At 49.2% G+C, this 19,778-nt stretch overlaps 1 protein-coding gene across 1 annotated transcript in view; it reads left to right on the top strand.

The window, feature by feature from the left end:
* Positions 1–19,778, top strand: part of TMEM95 (transmembrane protein 95) — a 167,720-nt gene that overhangs the window by 42,594 nt on the left and 105,348 nt on the right. The window contains exon 2 of the mRNA XM_063950424.1: positions 2,895–3,084. Coding sequence (XP_063806494.1) covers positions 2,895–3,084 — 190 coding nt within the window. The remainder of the gene's footprint in view (positions 1–2,894; positions 3,085–19,778) is intronic.

Raw genomic sequence — 19,778 nt, 5'->3', positions numbered from 1 at the left:
AGTATGTATGTATAAAGAAGAAAGAAAAAAAAAACACGGGTAGGTGGTATACAATTATGGATGGACTGCCGAGTGCCGACACAGAGGTAGCTACAGCCGTGAACTACCGTACTGTGTCTGCTGCGACTGGATGATAAATAATGATATAAAAAATATATATATATCACTACTGCAGCCGCACAGGTATATATATTATATAATGACGGACCTGCTGGACACTGTCTGTCAGCAGAATGAGTTTTTTATAGAATAAAAAAAAAAACACCACACAAGTGAAGTCACACGACGAGTGTTTAACTTTTTCAGGCAATCACAATATAGTATACTACTAACTATACTGGTGGTCAGTGTGGTCAGGTCACTGGTCAGTCACACTGGCAGTGGCACTCCTGCAGCAAAAGTGTGCACTGTTTAATTTTAATATAATATGTACTCCTGGCTCCTGCTATAACCTATAACTGGCACTGCAGTGCTCCCCAGTCTCCCCCACAATTATAAGCTGTGTGAGCTGAGCACAGTCAGATATATAATATATACATAGATGATGCAGCACACTGGGCTGAGCAGTGCACACAGATATGGTATGTGACTGTCTTGTACTCCTGGCTCCTGCTATAACCTATAACTGGCACTGCAGTGCTCCCCAGTCTCCCCCACAATTATAAGCTGTGTGAGCTGAGCACAGTCAGATATATAATATATACATAGATGATGCAGGCATGCAGCACACTGGGCTGAGCAGTGCACACAGATATGGTATGTGACTGAGTCACTGTGTGTACCGTTTTTTTCAGGCAGAGAACGGATATATTAAATAAAACAACTGCACTGCTGGTGGTCACTGTGGTCAGTCACTAAACTCTGCACTCTCTTCTACAGTATCAGCCTCAGGTCAATCTCTCTCTCTCTCTCCTAATCTAAATGGAGAGGACGCCAGCCACGTCCTCTCCCTATCAATCTCAATGCACGTGTGAAAATGGCGGCGACGCGCGGCTCCTTATATAGAATCCGAGTCTCGCGAGAATCCGACAGCGTCATGATGACGTTCGGGCGCGCTCGGGTTAACCGAGCAAGGCGGGAAGATCCGAGTCGCTCGGACCCGTGAAAAAAAACATGAAGTTCGTGCGGGTTCGGATTCAGAGAAACCGAACCCGCTCATCTCTAGTATATAGTGCATGTTGCACACAGTGCGGGTTGGATATAGTGCAGGTCACAGTGCTGATCAGATACAGTGCACATTGGCTACAGTGCAAGGTCGGATACAGTGTGGGTTGGATACAGTGCAGGTCAGAGTGCTGGTTGGATATAGTGCATGTTGACTACAGTGCAAGGTCAGTTACAGTGCGGGATACAGTGTAGATTGGAGTGAGGGTTGGATACACTGTGGTTTGGATACAGTGTAGGGTACAGTGCAGGTTGGATACTGTATGCGTCAGATGCAGTGTGGAATACAGTGTGGTTTGGATACATTGCAGTTTACATTGTGGGTCGGATACAGTGCAGGTAGCATACAGTGAGGGTTGGCTATAGTGCAAGGTCAGATACAGTGTGCATCGGATACAGTAGGAGATACAGTGCAGGATAGATACAACAATAGTGCACTTACTGTGGCCGTGTCGGCGTTGTCCTCAGTGTGGCTGTGCACAGTGCGGGGGTGTACTCAATGTCAGCAATGTGAGGGTGCTGGCCAGTGGCCACTGGGTCCAGGAGGGAGTGGTGGTCAAGCTGGGTCTGGGAGGGACTGATGATCTGGCAGGGTTCGGGAGGGCCTGGTGGTCCTGTAGGGTCAGTGAGGGCCTGGTGAACAAGAGAGGTAAGGGAGGGTCTGATGGGGTCAGGGAGGGCCTGTTGGTCTGGAAGGGTTAGGGAGGGCCAGGTGGTCTGGTGGGGTTAGGGAGGGCCTGGTGGTCTGGCATGGTCCCGGAGGGCCTGGTGGTCTGGTGGGGTCAGGGAGGGCCTGGTGGTCTGGTGGAGTTAGGGAGGGCCTGGTGGGCTGGTGGGGTTAGGGAGTGCCTGGTAATCTGGTGGGGTCAGGGAGGGCCTGGTGGTCTGGCGTGGTCCCGGAGGGCCTGGTGGGGTCAGGGAGGGCCTGGTGGTCTGGTGTAGTTAGGGAGGGCCTGGTGGGCTGGTGGGGTTAGGGAGTGCCTGGTGGTCTGGTGGGGTCAGGGAGGGCCTGGTGGTCTGGCGTGGTCCCGGAGGACCTGGTGGTCTGGCGGGGTTAGGGAGGGCCTGGTGGTCCGGTGGGGTCAGTGAGGGCCTGGTGGACAAGAGGTAAGGGAGGGTCTGATGGGGTCAGGGAGGGCCTGTTGGTCTGGTGGGGTTAGAGAGTGTCTGGTGGGGTCAGGGAGGGCCTGTTGGTCTGGTGGAGTTAGGGCGGGCCTTGTGGTCTGGTGGGGTTAGGGAGGGCGAGGGCCTGGTGGTCTGGTGGGGACAGGAAGGTCCTGGTGGTCTTGCGTGGTCCCAGGGGGCCTGGTGGTCTGGCGGGGTTAGGGAGGGCCTGGTGGTCTGGTGGGGATAGGGAGGGCCTGGTGGTCTGTTGGGGATAGGGAGGGCCTGGTGGTCTGGTGGGGTTCGGGAGGTCCTGGTGGTCCAATGGGTCATGGAGGGCCAGGAGGTCTCGTGGGATGAAGGAGGGTCTGGTCAGGGTCCAGGGGGGCCTGGTGGTCTGGTCAGGGTCCAGGAGGACCTGGTGGTCTGGTGGGGTCAGGGAGGGCCTGGTGCCTCCTCTAAGTAAAATGAGACTGGTCTGATACATATGGGGGGTCTCTACAGTGTTTGGTAAGAGGTGACAGTCACCAATCGCTGGTCCAGGCTGCAGGTGTTACAGTAGTTACGTAATAACTTTGCACAAGAGCTTAGATGTGGGTCATTAATCCGATTCCTCTTTCTCCTAGATGTGTCCCTTGGGTCTCCTGTTCCTCCTGCTTCTCCTGTCGCCCTGCACAGGGTGTGTATTCTGCAAGCAGTCCTACTGGCACCTGCAGGAACGCTTTGAAAAGTTGTGTACGGACTATAAGGCAGCTGAGAGAAGCGACAACTGCACCCGTCACCGGGGGCGCTATAGCTTCAACCCCTATGGAATAGGTGAGGCAAGAAGCGTCCTCTCATTGCCACTCTTCTCTCCAGGTCTACTCATCCTATACACCCCCGTTCCTCTGCTACTCCTATCTGTGTCTGTCTGTCCTTCCTCTGTCAGTGTCCCCTGCTATATCCATCTAATACCTGTGCATCATTATGTATATACACCTCCGTCCCTCTGCTACTCCTATCTGTGTCTGTCTGTCCTTCCTCTGTCCGTGTCCTCTGCTATATCCATCTAATACCTGTGCATCATTATGTATATACACCTCCGTCCCTCTGCTACTCCTATCTTTGTCTGTCTGTCCTTCCTCTGTCCGTGTCCTCTGCTATATCCATCTAATACCTGTGCATCATTATGTATATACAACTCCGTCCCTCTGCTACTCCTATCTGTGTCTGTCTGTCCTTCCTCTGTCCGTGTCCTCTGCTATATCCATCTAATACCTGTGCATCATTATGTATATACACCTCCGTCCCTCTGCTACTCCTATCTGTGTCTGTCTGTCCTTCCTCTGTCCGTGTCCTCTGCTATACCCATCTAATACCTGTGCATCATTATGTATATACACCTCCGTCCCTCTGCTACTCCTATCTGTGTCTGTCTGTCCTTCCTCTGTCCCTGTCCCCTGCTATATCCATCTAATACCTGTGCATCATTATGTATATACACCTCCGTCCCTCTGCTACTCCTATCTGTGTCTGTCTGTCCTTCCTCTGTCCATGTCATCTGCTATATCCATCTAATACCTGTGCATCATTATGTATATACACCTCCGTCCCTCTGCTACTCCTATCTGTGTCTGTCTGTCCTTCCTCTGTCCTTGTCATCTGCTATATCCATCTAATACCTGTGCATCATTATGTATATACACCTCCGTCCCTCTGCTACTCCTATCTGTGTCTGTCTGTCCTTCCTCTGTCCGTGTCCCCTGCTATATCCATCTAATACCTGTGCATCATTATGTATATACACCTCCGTCCCACTGCTACTCCTATCTGTGTCTGTCTGTCCTTCCTCTGTCTGTGTCCTCTGCTATATCCATCTAATACCTGTGCATCATTATGTATATACACCTCCGTCCCTCTGCTACTCCTATCTGTGTCTGTCTGTCCTTCCTCTGTCCCTGTCCCCTGCTATATCCATCTAATACCTGTGCATCATTATGTATATACTAGAGATGAGCGGGTTCGGTTTCTCTGAATCCGAACCCGCCAGAACTTCATGTTTTTTTTCACGGGTCCGAGCGACTCGGATCTTCCCGCCTTGCTCGGTTAACCCGAGCGCGCCCGAACGTCATCATGACGCTGTCGGATTCTCGCGAGGCTCGGATTCTATCGCGAGACTCGGATTCTATATAAGGAGCCGCGCGTCGCCGCCATTTTCACACGTGCATTGAGATTGATAGGGAGAGGACGTGGCTGGCGTCCTCTCCATTTAGAATAGATTAGAGAGACACTTGATTTACTAATTTTGGGGAGCATTAGGAGTACTCAGTAGTGTACAGTGCAGAGTTTTGCTGATAGTGACCAGTGACCACCACTTTTATTTATAATCCGTTCTCTGCCTGAAAAAAGCGATACACACAGTGACTCAGTCACATACCATATCTGTGTGCACTGCTCAGGCTCAGGCCAGTGTGCTGCATCATCTATATATATTATATATCTGTCTGACTGCTCAGCTCACACAGCTTATAATTGTGGGGGAGACTGGGGAGCACTACTGCAGTGCCAGTTATAGGTTATAGCAGGAGCCAGGAGTACATAATATTATATTAAAACAGTGCACACTTTTGCTGCAGGAGTGCCACTGCCAGTGTGACTAGTGACCAGTGACCTGACCACCAGTATATATAATATTAGTAGTATACTATCTCTTTATCAACCAGTCTATATTAGCAGCAGACACAGTACAGTGCGGTAGTTCACGGCTGTGGCTACCTCTGTGTCGGCACTCGGCAGCCCGTCCATAATTGTATATACCACCTAACCGTGGTTTTTTTTTCTTTCTTTATACATACATACTAGTTACGAGTATACTATCTCTTTATCAACCAGTCTATATATTAGCAGCAGACACAGTACAGTGCGGTAGTTCACGGCTGTGGCTACCTCTGTGTCGGCACTCGGCAGCCCGTCCATAATTGTATATACCACCTAACCGTGTTTTTTTTTTCTTTCTTTATACATACATACTAGTTACGAGTATACTATCTCTTTATCAACCAGTCTATATATTAGCAGCAGACACAGTACAGTGCGGTAGTTCACGGCTGTGGCTACCTCTGTGTCGGCACTCGGCAGCCCGTCCATAATTGTATATACCACCTAACCGTGGTTTTTTTTTCTTTCTTTATACATACATACTAGTTACGAGTATACTATCTCTTTATCAACCAGTCTATATATTAGCAGCAGACACAGTACAGTGCGGTAGTTCACGGCTGTGGCTACCTCTGTGTCGGCACTCGGCAGCCCGTCCATAATTGTATATACCACCTAACCGTGGTTTTTTTTTCTTTCTTTATACATACATACTAGTTACGAGTATACTATCTCTTTATCAACCAGTCTATATATTAGCAGCAGACACAGTACAGTGCGGTAGTTCACGGCTGTGGCTACCTCTGTGTCGGCACTCGGCAGCCCGTCCATAATTGTATATACCACCTAACCGTGGTTTTTTTTTCTTTCTTTATACATACATACTAGTTACGAGTATACTATCTCTTTATCAACCAGTCTATATATTAGCAGCAGACACAGTACAGTGCGGTAGTTCACGGCTGTGGCTACCTCTGTGTCGGCACTCGGCAGCCCGTCCATAATTGTATATACCACCTAACCGTGGTTTTTTTTTCTTTCTTTATACATACATACTAGTTACGAGTATACTATCTCTTTATCAACCAGTCTATATATTAGCAGCAGACACAGTACAGTGCGGTAGTTCACGGCTGTGGCTACCTCTGTGTCGGCACTCGGCAGCCCGTCCATAATTGTATATACCACCTAACCGTGGTTTTTTTTTCTTTCTTTATACATACATACTAGTTACGAGTATACTATCTCTTTATCAACCAGTCTATATATTAGCAGCAGACACAGTACAGTGCGGTAGTTCACGGCTGTGGCTACCTCTGTGTCGGCACTCGGCAGCCCGTCCATAATTGTATATACCACCTAACCGTGTTTTTTTTTTCTTTCTTTATACATACATACTAGTTACGAGTATACTATCTCTTTATCAACCAGTCTATATATTAGCAGCAGACACAGTACAGTGCGGTAGTTCACGGCTGTGGCTACCTCTGTGTCGGCACTCGGCAGCCCGTCCATAATTGTATATACCACCTAACCGTGGTTTTTTTTTCTTTCTTTATACATACATACTAGTTACGAGTATACTATCTCTTTATCAACCAGTCTATATATTAGCAGCAGACACAGTACAGTGCGGTAGTTCACGGCTGTGGCTACCTCTGTGTCGGCACTCGGCAGCCCGTCCATAATTGTATATACCACCTAACCGTGGTTTTTTTTTCTTTCTTTATACATACATACTAGTTACGAGTATACTATCTCTTTATCAACCAGTCTATATATTAGCAGCAGACACAGTACAGTGCGGTAGTTCACGGCTGTGGCTACCTCTGTGTCGGCACTCGACAGCCCGTCCATAATTGTATATACCACCTAACCGTGGTTTTTTTTTCTTTCTTTATACATACATACTAGTTACGAGTATACTATCTCTTTATCAACCAGTCTATATATTAGCAGCAGACACAGTACAGTGCGGTAGTTCACGGCTGTGGCTACCTCTGTGTCGGCACTCGGCAGCCCGTCCATAATTGTATACTAGTATCCAATCCATCCATCTCCATTGTTTACCTGAGGTGCCTTTTAGTTGTGCCTATTAAAATATGGAGAACAAAAATGTTGAGGTTCCAAAATTAGGGAAAGATCAAGATCCACTTCCACCTCGTGCTGAAGCTGCTGCCACTAGTCATGGCCGAGACGATGAAATGCCAGCAACGTCGTCTGCCAAGGCCGATGCCCAATGGCATAGTACAGAGCATGTCAAAACCAAAACACCAAATATCAGTAAAAAAAGGACTCCAAAACCTAAAATAAAATTGTCGGAGGAGAAGCGTAAACTTGCCAATATGCCATTTACCACACGGAGTGGCAAGGAACGGCTGAGGCCCTGGCCTATGTTCATGGCTAGTGGTTCAGCTTCACATGAGGATGGAAGCACTCAGCCTCTCGCTAGAAAACTGAAAAAACTCAAGCTGGCAAAAGCACCGCAAAGAACTGTGCGTTCTTTGAAATCCCAAATCCACAAGGAGAGTCCAATTGTGTCGGTTGCGATGCCTGACCTTCCCAACACTGGACGTGAAGAGCATGCGCCTTCCACCATTTGCACGCCCCCTGCAAGTGCTGGAAGGAGCACCCGCAGTCCAGTTCCTGATAGTCAGATTGAAGATGTCAGTGTTGAAGTACACCAGGATGAGGAGGATATGGGTGTTGCTGGCGCTGGGGAGGAAATTGACCAGGAGGATTCTGATGGTGAGGTGGTTTGTTTAAGTCAGGCACCCGGGGAGACACCTGTTGTCCGTGGGAGGAATATGGCCGTTGACATGCCAGGTGAAAATACCAAAAAAATCAGCTCTTCGGTGTGGAGGTATTTCACCAGAAATGCGGACAACAGGTGTCAAGCCGTGTGTTCCCTTTGTCAAGCTGTAATAAGTAGGGGTAAGGACGTTAACCACCTCGGAACATCCTCCCTTATACGTCACCTGCAGCGCATTCATAATAAGTCAGTGACAAGTTCAAAAACTTTGGGTGACAGCGGAAGCAGTCCACTGACCAGTAAATCCCTTCCTCTTGTAACCAAGCTCACGCAAACCACCCCACCAACTCCCTCAGTGTCAATTTCCTCCTTCCCCAGGAATGCCAATAGTCCTGCAGGCCATGTCACTGGCAATTCTGACGAGTCCTCTCCTGCCTGGGATTCCTCCGATGCATCCTTGCGTGTAACGCCTACTGCTGCTGGCGCTGCTGTTGTTGCCGCTGTGAGTCGATGGTCATCCCAGAGGGGAAGTCGTAAGCCCACTTGTACTACTTCCAGTAAGCAATTGACTGTTCAACAGTCCTTTGCGAGGAAGATGAAATATCACAGCAGTCATCCTACTGCAAAGCGGATAACTGAGGCCTTGGCATCCTGGGTGGTGAGAAACGTGGTTCCGGTATCCATCATTACTGCAGAGCCAACTAGAGACTTGTTGGAGGTACTGTGTCCCCGGTACCAAATACCATCTAGGTTCCATTTCTCTAGGCAGGCGATACCGAAAATGTACACAGACCTCAGAAAAAGAGTCACCAGTGTCCTAAAAAATGCAGCTGTACCCAATGTCCACTTAACCACGGACATGTGGACAAGTGGAGCAGGGCAGGGTCAGGACTATATGACTGTGACAGCCCACTGGGTAGATGTATGGACTCCCGCCGCAAGAACAGCAGCGGCGGCACCAGTAGCAGCATCTCGCAAACGCCAACTCTTTCCTAGGCAGGCTACGCTTTGTATCACCGCTTTCCAGAATACGCACACAGCTGAAAACCTCTTACGGCAACTGAGGAAGATCATCGCGGAATGGCTTACCCCAATTGGACTCTCCTGTGGATTTGTGGCATCGGACAACGCCAGCAATATTGTGTGTGCATTAAATCTGGGCCAATTCCAGCACGTCCCATGTTTTGCACATACCTTGAATTTGGTGGTGCAGAATTTTTTAAAAAACGACAGGGGCGTGCAAGAGATGCTGTCGGTGGCCAGAAGAATTGCGGGACACTTTCGGCGTACAGGCACCACGTACAGAAAACTGGAGCACCACCAAAAACTACTGAACCTGCCCTGCCATCATCTGAAGCAAGAAGTGGTAACGAGGTGGAATTCAACCCTCTATATGCTTCAGAGGTTGGAGGAGCAGCAAAAGGCCATTCAAGCCTATACAATTGAGCACGATATAGTAGGTGGAATGCACCTGTCTCAAGTGCAGTGGAGAATGATTTCAACGTTGTGCAAGGTTCTGATGCCCTTTGAACTTGCCACACGTGAAGTCAGTTCAGACACTGCCAGCCTGAGTCAGGTCATTCCCCTCATCAGGCTTTTGCAGAAGAAGCTGGAGGCATTGAAGAAGGAGCTAAAAGGGAGCGATTCCGCTAGGCATGTGGGACTTGTGGATGCAGCCCTTAATTCGCTTAACAAGGATTCACGGGTGGTCAATCTGTTGAAATCAGAGCACTACATTTTGGCCACCGTGCTCGATCCTAGATTTAAAGCCTACCTTGGATCTCTCTTTCCGGCAGACACAGGTCTGCTGGGGTTGAAAGACCTGCTGGTGACAAAATTGTCAAGTCAAGCGGAACGCGACCTGTCAACATCTCCTCCTTCACATTCTCCCGCAACTGGGGGTGCGAGGAAAAGGCTCAGAATTCCGAGCCCACCCGCTGGCGGTGATGCAGGGCAGTCTGGAGCGACTGCTGATGCTGACATCTGGTCCGGACTGAAGGACCTGACAACGATTACGGACATGTCGTCTACTGTCACTGCATATGATTCTCTCAACATTGATAGAATGGTGGAGGATTATATGAGTGACCGCATCCAAGTAGGCACGTCACACAGTCCGTACTTATACTGGCAGGAAAAAGAGGCAATTTGGAGGCCCTTGCACAAACTGGCTTTATTCTACCTAAGTTGCCCTCCCACAAGTGTGTACTCCGAAAGAGTGTTTAGTGCCGCCGCTCACCTTGTCAGCAATCGGCGTACGAGGTTACATCCAGAAAATGTGGAGAAGATGATGTTCATTAAAATGAATTATAATCAATTCCTCCGCGGAGACATTGACCAGCAGCAATTGCCTCCACAAAGTACACAGGGAGCTGAGATGGTGGATTCCAGTGGGGACGAATTGATAATCTGTGAGGAGGGGGATGTACACGGTGATATATCGGAGGGTGAAGATGAGGTGGACATCTTGCCTCTGTAGAGCCAGTTTGTGCAAGGAGAGATTAATTGCTTCTTTTTCGGTGGGGGTCCAAACCAACCCGTCATATCAGTCACAGTCGTGTGGCAGACCCTGTCACTGAAATGATGGGTTGGTTAAAGTGTGCATGTCCTGTTTTGTTTACACAACATAAGGGTGGGTGGGAGGGCCCAAGGACAATTCCATCTTGCACCTCTTTTTTCTTTTCTTTTTCTTTGCATCATGTGCTGATTGGGGAGGGTTTTTTGGAAGGGACATCCTGCGTGACACTGCAGTGCCACTCCTAGATGGGCCCGGTGTTTGTGTCGGCCACTAGGGTCGCTAATCTTACTCACACAGTCAGCTACCTCATTGCGCCTCTTTTTTTCTTTGCGTCATGTGCTGTTTGGGGAGGGTTTTTTGGAAGGGACATCCTGCGTGACACTGCAGTGCCACTCCTAGATGGGCCCGGTGTTTGTGTGGGCCACTAGGGTCGCTAATCTTACTCACACAGCTACCTCATTGCGCCTCTTTTTTTCTTTGCGTCATGTGCTGTTTGGGGAGGGTTTTTTGGAAGGGCCATCCTGCGTGACACTGCAGTGCCACTCCTAGATGGGCCCGGTGTTTGTGTCGGCCACTAGGGTCGCTAATCTTACTCACACAGCTACCTCATTGCGCCTCTTTTTTTCTTTGCGTCATGTTCTGTTTGGGGAGGGTTTTTTGGAAGGGCCATCCTGCGTGACACTGCAGTGCCACTCCTAGATGGGCCCGGTGTTTGTGTCGGCCACTAGGGTCGCTAATCTTACTCACACAGCTACCTCATTGCGCCTCTTTTTTTCTTTGCGTCATGTGCTGTTTGGGGAGGGTTTTTTGGAAGGGCCATCCTGCGTGACACTGCAGTGCCACTCCTAGATGGGCCCGGTGTTTGTGTCGGCCACTAGGGTCGCTAATCTTACTCACACAGCTACCTCATTGCGCCTCTTTTTTTCTTTGCGTCATGTGCTGTTTGGGGAGGGTTTTTTGGAAGGGACATCCTGCGTGACACTGCAGTGCCACTCCTAGATGGGCCCGGTGTTTGTGTCGGCCACTAGGGTCGCTTATCTTACTCACACAGCGACCTCGGTGCAAATTTTAGGACTAAAAATAATATTGTGAGGTGTGAGGTATTCAGAATAGACTGAAAATGAGTGTAAATTATGGTTTTTGAGGTTAATAATACTTTGGGATCAAAATGACCCCCAAATTCTATGATTTAAGCTGTTTATTTAGTGTTTTTTGAAAAAAACACCCGAATCCAAAACACACCCGAATCCGACAAAAAAAATTCGGTGAGGTTTTGCCAAAACGCGGTCGAACCCAAAACACGGCCGCGGAACCGAACCCAAAACCAAAACACAAAACCCGAAAAATTTCAGGCGCTCATCTCTAGTATATACACCTCCGTCCCTCTGCTACTCCTATCTGTGTCTGTCTGTCCTTCCTCTGTCCCTGTCCCCTGCTATATCCATCTAATACCTGTGCATCATTATGTATATACACCTCCGTCCCTCTGCTACTCCTATCTGTGTCTGTCTGTCCTTCCTCTGTCCGTGTCCCCTGCTATATCCATCTAATACCTGTGCATCATTATGTATATACACCTCCGTCCCTCTGCTACTCCTATCTGTGTCTGTCTGTCCTTCCTCTGTCCCTGTCCCCTGCTATATCCATCTAATACCTGTGCATCATTATGTATATACACCTCCGTCCCTCTGCTACTCCTATCTGTGTCTGTCTGTCCTTCCTCTGTCCGTGTCCCCTGCTATATCCATCTAATACCTGTGCATCATTATGTATATACACCTCCGTCCCACTGCTACTCCTATCTGTGTCTGTCTGTCCTTCCTCTGTCTGTGTCCTCTGCTATATCCATCTAATACCTGTGCATCATTATGTATATACACCTCCGTCCCTCTGCTACTCCTATCTGTGTCTGTCTGTCCTTCCTCTGTCCCTGTCCCCTGCTATATCCATCTAATACCTGTGCATCATTATGTATATACACCTCCGTCCCTCTGCTACTCCTATCTGTGTCTGTCTGTCCTTCCTCTGTCCCTGTCCCCTGCTATATCCATCTAATACCTGTGCATCATTATGTATATACACCTCCGTCCCTCTGCTACTCCTATCTGTGTCTGTCTGTCCTTCCTCTGTCCGTGTCCCCTGCTATTAGAGATGAGCGGGTTCGGTTCCTCGGAATCCGAACCCCCCCGAACTTCAGCCTTTTTACACGGGGCCGAGCGACTCGGATCTTCCCGCCTTGCTCGGCTAACCCGAGCGCGCCCGAACGTCATCATCCCGCTGTCGGATTCTCGCGAGGCTCGTATTCTATCGCGAGACTCGGATTCTATATAAGGAGCCGCGCGTCGCCGCCATTTTCACACGTGCATTGAGATTGATAGGGAGAGGACGTGGCTGGCGTCCTCTCCGTTAGAATAGATAGAGACACTTGAGTTGATTACTTAGTAATTTTGGGGAGCATTAGGAGTACTCAGAGTGCAGAGTTTTGCTGATAGTTACTAGTGACCACCACCAGTTTTATTTATTATTTAATATAATCCGTTCTCTGCCTGAAAAAAAACGATACACAGTCACATACCATATCTGTGCTCAGCCTCAGTGTGCTGCATGATAATATCATCTATATGTATATCTGACTGTGCTGAGTGCTCACTGCTCACACAGCTGAATTGTGGGGGAGACTGGGGTGCAGTTATAGCAGGAGTACAGTGCACACTTTTGCTGCCAGTGTGACTGACCAGTGACCACCAGTATATTGTCTGCCTGAAAAAGTTAAACACTCCTGTGGTGTTTTTTTTTTTTTATTCTATAAGCCGCTCATAACTTTATTGTGATTACCTAAACCTTTTATTTAAGCTAGCTTATCACTAAATAAAACCACACCACACACTGAAATAAAGACACGGACACAGTAGCTGGAGTTAAAGGTCAGACGATGTTTATTAATCGCTGACCAACTCTTTAAACTAATAATTGAGGCCGAATTAGAATTGAATTGAATATATATTTAACTTAGTTTGGAGGATGGCAAACAGAAAACCGCTGCCAAACACCAGCACCAGTCACCTAGATGACAAACCACCAAACCAAGGAGGGGAGTACACATACCCCGCCTCCTTCCCGCATAACCCGCATTGTGCTGGCCTTACCCCTCTCTCTCTGGCAAACGTTCGGTTCCCGCAGGGGAACGTCTAAATGTCCAACCGCAAGAAAAGGACACACCTGCCGTCCTTCTAAAGAGGGAGCCCCACAATGACCACTTATGCCTGTGTGACAGCTGGTTGGCAGCGATTTCCCGCCACCAAGGTTTTCCAAACCGCCACCGCCATCCGCAAACAGAACCTTAACCAACCAGAAACTAACTAGCTCTAACGAAAAAGACCGAAAATATCTTCCAGAAAAAACTGCACTCCTTCCGGAGAAAGGTGAACCCCATCGTCTCTATAGAACTGCCTGTTCCGCAGCACCAGCAGAGGATGCTTAATTGCCACTCCACCTATGGCCTTGACAAAAAGAGACACCGTCGAGTTCACCTTTTTGCGTGCTTTCTCCAGCGCCGAGAAACGCACCGCACCACGCCAATGGAAACGGGGCACCATTTCCGACCAGACAATGCATACCCCAGGCCAGTGACAACGTATCGCCACCACATCCGCCTTTATCGACAAAATCAAGTCTATGCCTTTAACTCGGCCCAGATCATTACCACCCAGATGAATGATAATACAACTGGGGCGACCCCAGCGGCGCTCCCTAGAAAAAAGGACGCGCAACAAATCACCCCATAACATGCCCCTAACACCTAACCATCTAAATTGCCTGGACCCAAAAATCTCAGTCGCCCTTGATGCCATGGGATGTTTCTCCGCCCAAAAAACATATGAATGACCAACCATCCATATGTGGTCTCCAAAATTGCTGACAGCTGTAAAAGAAAATATCCTAATGTCAGATTATGCACATAATCTGTAACTTAAACACAACGTAACCAATAAAACCCAAGTGAAGGAGAAAACTCAAAAAACCTCCCGTGGACCTTGATAGAACAGCCAATTGAAATTAGGCCCCCTCGGAGGAAAAATTTTAAAAATTCGCTTCACACCCTCGATTCCTGAACGGTAAGCGTTCAAAAACCGACGAGTAAACACGTTTTTGGGTTAATGCGAGAAGGATAATGTATACCCAAGGGTATTCGGGCGCTGTGAGACGAGATGCTCGGCTAAGCGGCAGCCTAGTTTGAGAGGGAAGTCACTCCCAATATAATCACAAAAAAAGAAAAAAGATGGCTGCGCTGCAAGGGGGAAAGAGCAATGATCCACTAAATGTGTACAATTTGATAAATTTATTAAAAACAAATTTATTAAAAGCGCTAACTAATTAAAAAACAGCAATATTCTGTACATTTAAATGTGCCATGTGCATACAAAAAATATATATGAAAAGAGAATTTTTTTACCCAGAATATTGGTTCAGGACATGTATCATAAAGCTCTGTAGGATCCGTTCCAAATATTGCCCTGGAGTGCTAAAAAGTCCAGTTATGTTCCACTGTGGAGAGTCCCTTTTATATGGTATTTAGAGAGTCCTTTACAAGTTCCATATGCCGCTAGAGGATTGAAGATGGAATACAGTGTCCCATGTGCAATGGGTACCTCATGCAGTGCGGTAATTGGATGGTGCCTCTCTGGGACTCCTCTGGAAAGCTGGAAGGATTGGTAAGGGCTGGTCCGGATCTAATTGTGAAGAAGTCCTGCTCCAATGGGTAAAAATCTGACGCGTTTCGCTGCGTATGCCTTGCAGCTTTTTCAAAGGTATACTGTACTGTCTGGGTTTGGGCTTTATATACCCTAGACAAAATGGTGGCTTAATTGGCACCTGGATGCACATTTCCTGTTAGTCACATATATATCTCTTTCTAATAATAAAAACAACTAAAATGTGTACAGAAGACAGACCTACTTGTATATAAGAAACATTGGTAATAACAAATTTGCATTTCAAGTAACAATAAATATTTTTTCGTTTTTGGGTTAGCGCAACAGGCGCACTTATAACTTATCTATACGGACATAGGACTTATAGGAGACCGACCTCCAGCGACCCAACTCCCGAATAGCCGCCGGTGATGAACCGGCAGCCGCCGCATGGGTAGCCGCCCCAATCCGAAAGGAATGAGTACCGAAGTCCGCCTCCTGCAAGCCCAGCGCCGTCAAACATTTCTTGAACACAGATGAGAACTGAAACTTTGTCAGAGGGTCCGACTGCGCGTGCACCAGCAACTGGTTGCCCCCCGGAGGTCTTAACCGCACATACTCTTGCGTCAACCGCAGCGGGCAAACGCCCCTTCCTTCCTGAGCCTCCAAGGACAACCAGCGACCCCGACCTGTTTGATCTGTCTTGGATCGCACAATCCTACAGAGCAACAGGCCTTCCTGCAAGCGCACATTCTCGTAGAGCAGACCCGATTCCCGGGACGCCTTGCTGCTCGCCACTAACTCGCTCACCCGAAAAGCCCCGAAAAAGGCCAGGGCATACGCGCTACTAAACAATGCCACCTCAAATTCCGAGGACGCAATCCGAGGTAGCACACGCAGCAATTCCGCTAGCAGCTGCAACGTTATAGGCCTACGTGAATCCGCAGGCGCCGGGTGCAACCTAGCCCAACCTTTCAGCGCTCTGGAAAGGACAAACGACCCCGTGGGGTCCGTCGTCCCGTGGAGCCGCGAGTGAAAGGCAATGCCCGCAAGGGCAGTGGCCATGGCCGCTTTTGACCTACCATTTTGGTAATGCTCCCAAACAAAGGTCAGCAGGGCGTCGGCCGAGGACTCACCTGCAACCCCGTACCTACTCTGAAAGGCTGACCAATCCCGCCATGCAGCATCATACGCTCGTAGCGTGGAGGGAGCCAGCGCACACCTGGCTAAAGCCGTTAAACCGCTTCGACCATCTGCCAGACAGAAGGTGGGCATTGTAACCCCTCTGCCTCCGCTCCCGGAACCAACGCCCTGAACTTGTCAAATTGGAACCGGGACAATGCATCCGCAATTCCATTGTCAACTCCAGGAACGTGGCGAGCCCTAAAATTAATATTGCGCTGCAAACAAACCAACACTAAATGCCTTAGCAATCGCAGCGCCTGCGGAGAGGAGGAACGCTGGTTATTAATCGCATGCACTACCCCCAAGTTGTCGCAAAGAAACAAGATGTCCCTATTTGCGAACCGTCCGGCCCATAACTCAAGCGCCACTAAGATCGGGAACAATTCCAGCAACAGAAGGTTCTTGGTAAACCCGCGCGTTACCCAAGATGCCGGCCAAGCCGCAGCGCACCATTCGCCAGCGAAGAACGCGCCAAACCCTCGACTGCCTGAAGCATCCGTGAACAATTGCAGCTGCTTACTGGAACAACAAGGAGCGGGCCACAACACCTCCCTGTTGAAGGACACCAGGAAAGAGACCCAAATCCGCAAATCATCTCTGATCTCGCGGGAAAGGTACACGGAGTGATTCTGCCGTACCGTCCCCGCCGTGGCCCGCTCGAGTTTGCGACAGAAAATCCTACCCATGGGGATAATCCGACACGCAAAATTGAGAGAACCAAGCAAGGACTGCACCTGCTTAAGCCGAACCCTGCGTTTTCCTAAACAGTCTGTAATCAAACCCAATAGCTTCCGCACCTTATCCTCGGGCAAGCGACAGCACCCCCCTACCGTGTCAATTTCGATACCTAAATAGCTAAGACAAGTGCAAGGGCCCTCGCACTTATCTTGAGCAACCGGCACCCCTAAAGCGCAGAATAACGACCTGGCCACCGAGAGAATGTCCCCACAGACAGAACTGTCCCCGGGCCCAACAAAGAGAAAGTCATCCAGGTAGTGAGCCACCCCCAGTTGTCCGGAGGCGGTCTGGACGCACCAGTGTAAAAATGTGCTAAAGCACTCAAAGTAGGCGCAGGAGACAGAGCAACCCATGGGGAGACACCGATCCACGTAGAATTCGCCCCCTATTTTGAAACCCAGGAACCGCAGGGAATCTGGGTGTAGCGGGAGTAGACGAAAGGCCGACTCCACGTCCAGTTTTGCCAACAGACTCCCCGGACCACAATCCTTCACCAAGCGCAGCGCGTCGTCAAAAGACTGATATCGCACCCTGCACTGGGCCTCCGGGATAGCGTCGTTGACCGACAACCCCGGCGGGTGCGACAAGTGCTGTATCAAATGAAACTTGCCTATGGCCTTCTTGGGCACTACCCCTACTGGGGAAATGCACAAGGAGGGCAGCGGGGAAATGGCGTAGGGCCCAGCCATGCGCCCCAGCCCAATCTCCCCCTCGACCTTCCGCCGGACTTCCTGCGGGAATTCGCGAGCCGATCTCAAATTCTGGCGCGCAACCACATACACCGAATCCGAAATTGGCAAACGAAAACCGTGCTGAAAGCCCTCCAAGAGAAACGATGCCGCCGACTCATCGGGGTACAAGGTAAGCCAGCGCTGCAACTCGGGAACTATAATCGGGGAGAAGGCCTTACTTGCCAATTCCACCGGCCTCGGTGGAAGCGGCAGGCTTACTGCCTGTCGCCGAGGTGCATTCCTTGGCCGGGTGACTTGCTCCGCACAACCTACATGAGTGGCGAAAACGACAACCCGTTCCTTTGACGCATTTGCCGTCGTTGTAGGCAAAGCACTTGCCTTTCCCCGTTAATCGGGGACCCGCCGCCCCGGCCGCCCCGGGCTTCTTGGCCGTGACATCCGGGGTGGGTTTGACCTGCTGCGTGACCTCCAACCACACCTCCACATCCTTAAAACCCGCGGGGAGGATGGGGTTGCCATCCTGATTGCGACGAAACTTCTCGTCGTAATCACGCCAGGCGGAACCCTTGGATTTCAAGTACATATCGTGTACCAGAAACAAGTATTTAACTAAGTTGGCATACTCCGAGGGCCGAGATTCCGTGTAGCAAGCCGTGAACACCAAAACCCCCCGTTGCCACTGGTGAAAATTGCGGAACGCACTTTCCCCCATACCGCCCGACTTCTTGGCTGCGTCAAAACCTTGCCGCATTTCCTCCGTAAGGGTGAATATGTCTACATACTTACCTTTACGAATTTTTTCCCGCATGCGCTTGCGAACCCCCCTTGTAACTGCCGTGTTGGCGCAATGTACCATCTCCCCATAACGGGGGGGGTCAGAGGGGACCACCTGCGCAGGAGTGGCCACCCTATGCGCCTCCTTAGCCATTCGCCGCGCGATGAGTCTAGCTAATTTACGCGGGCGCCGCGGAGAGCCGGATGAAACGCTGCTAGAAGATGAGGAACTACAAGTTGAAACGTGTAAAGTAGAGATGAGCGGGTTCGGTTTCTCTGAATCCGAACCCGCCAGAACTTCATGTTTTTTTTCACGGGTCCGAGCGACTCGGATCTTCCCGCCTTGCTCGGTTAACCCGAGCGCGCCCGAACGTCATCATGACGCTGTCGGATTCTCGCGAGGCTCGGATTCTATCGCGAGACTCGGATTCTATATAAGGAGCCGCGCGTCGCCGCCATTTTCACACGTGCATTGAGATTGATAGGGAGAGGACGTGGCTGGCGTCCTCTCCATTTAGATTATAAGAGACTGAGAGAGATTTACTGGAGCTGACTAGGAGGAGTACTGTAGAAGTGTAGAGACTGAGTGGAGAGAGTTTACTAGTGAGGACAGTGCAGTTTACTTTATAATCCGTTCTCTGCCTGAAAAAAGCGATACACAGCACACAGTGACTCAGTCACATACCATATCTGTGTGCACTGCTCAGGCTCAGGCCAGTGTGCTGCATCATCTATTATCTATATATAATATTATATATATCTGTCTGACTGCTCAGCTCACACAGCTTATAATTGTGGGGGAGACTGGGGAGCACTACTGCAGTGCCAGTTATAGGTTATAGCAGGAGCCAGGAGTACATAATATATTATATAGTGAGTGACCACCAGACACACAGTGCAGTTTATTTAATATATCCGTTCTCTGCCTGAAAAAAGCGATACACACAGTGACTCAGTCAGTCACATACCATATCTGTGTGCACTGCTCAGGCTCAGGCCAGTGTGCTGCATCATCTATTATCTATATATAATATTATATATATCTGTCTGACTGCTCAGCTCACACAGCTTATAATTGTGGGGGAGACTGGGGAGCACTACTGCAGTGCCAGTTATAGGTTATAGCAGGAGCCAGGAGTACATATTATATTAAAATTAAACAGTGCACACTTTTGCTGCAGGAGTGCCACTGCCAGTGTGACTGACCAGTGACCTGACCACACTGACCACCAGTATAGTTAGTAGTATACTTATATTGTGATTGCCTGAAAAAGTTAAACACTCGTCGTGTGACTTCACTTGTGTGTTTTTTTTTTTTTTATTCTATAAAAATAAAACTCATTCTGCTGACAGACAGTGTCCAGCAGGTCCGTCATTATATAATATATAATATATACCTGTCCGGCTGCAGTAGTGATATATATATATTTTTTATATCATTTATCATCCAGTCGCAGCAGACACAGTACGGTAGTTCACGGCTGTGGCTACCTCTGTGTCTCTGCACTCGGCAGGCAGTCCGT

The sequence above is a fragment of the Pseudophryne corroboree genome (assembly GCF_028390025.1).
Source record: "Pseudophryne corroboree isolate aPseCor3 chromosome 6 unlocalized genomic scaffold, aPseCor3.hap2 SUPER_6_unloc_1, whole genome shotgun sequence".
Taxonomy (NCBI): domain Eukaryota; kingdom Metazoa; phylum Chordata; class Amphibia; order Anura; family Myobatrachidae; genus Pseudophryne; species Pseudophryne corroboree.
Note: the sequence above shows the minus strand (reverse complement) of the source record. Positions and strands in the feature narration are given on the sequence as shown.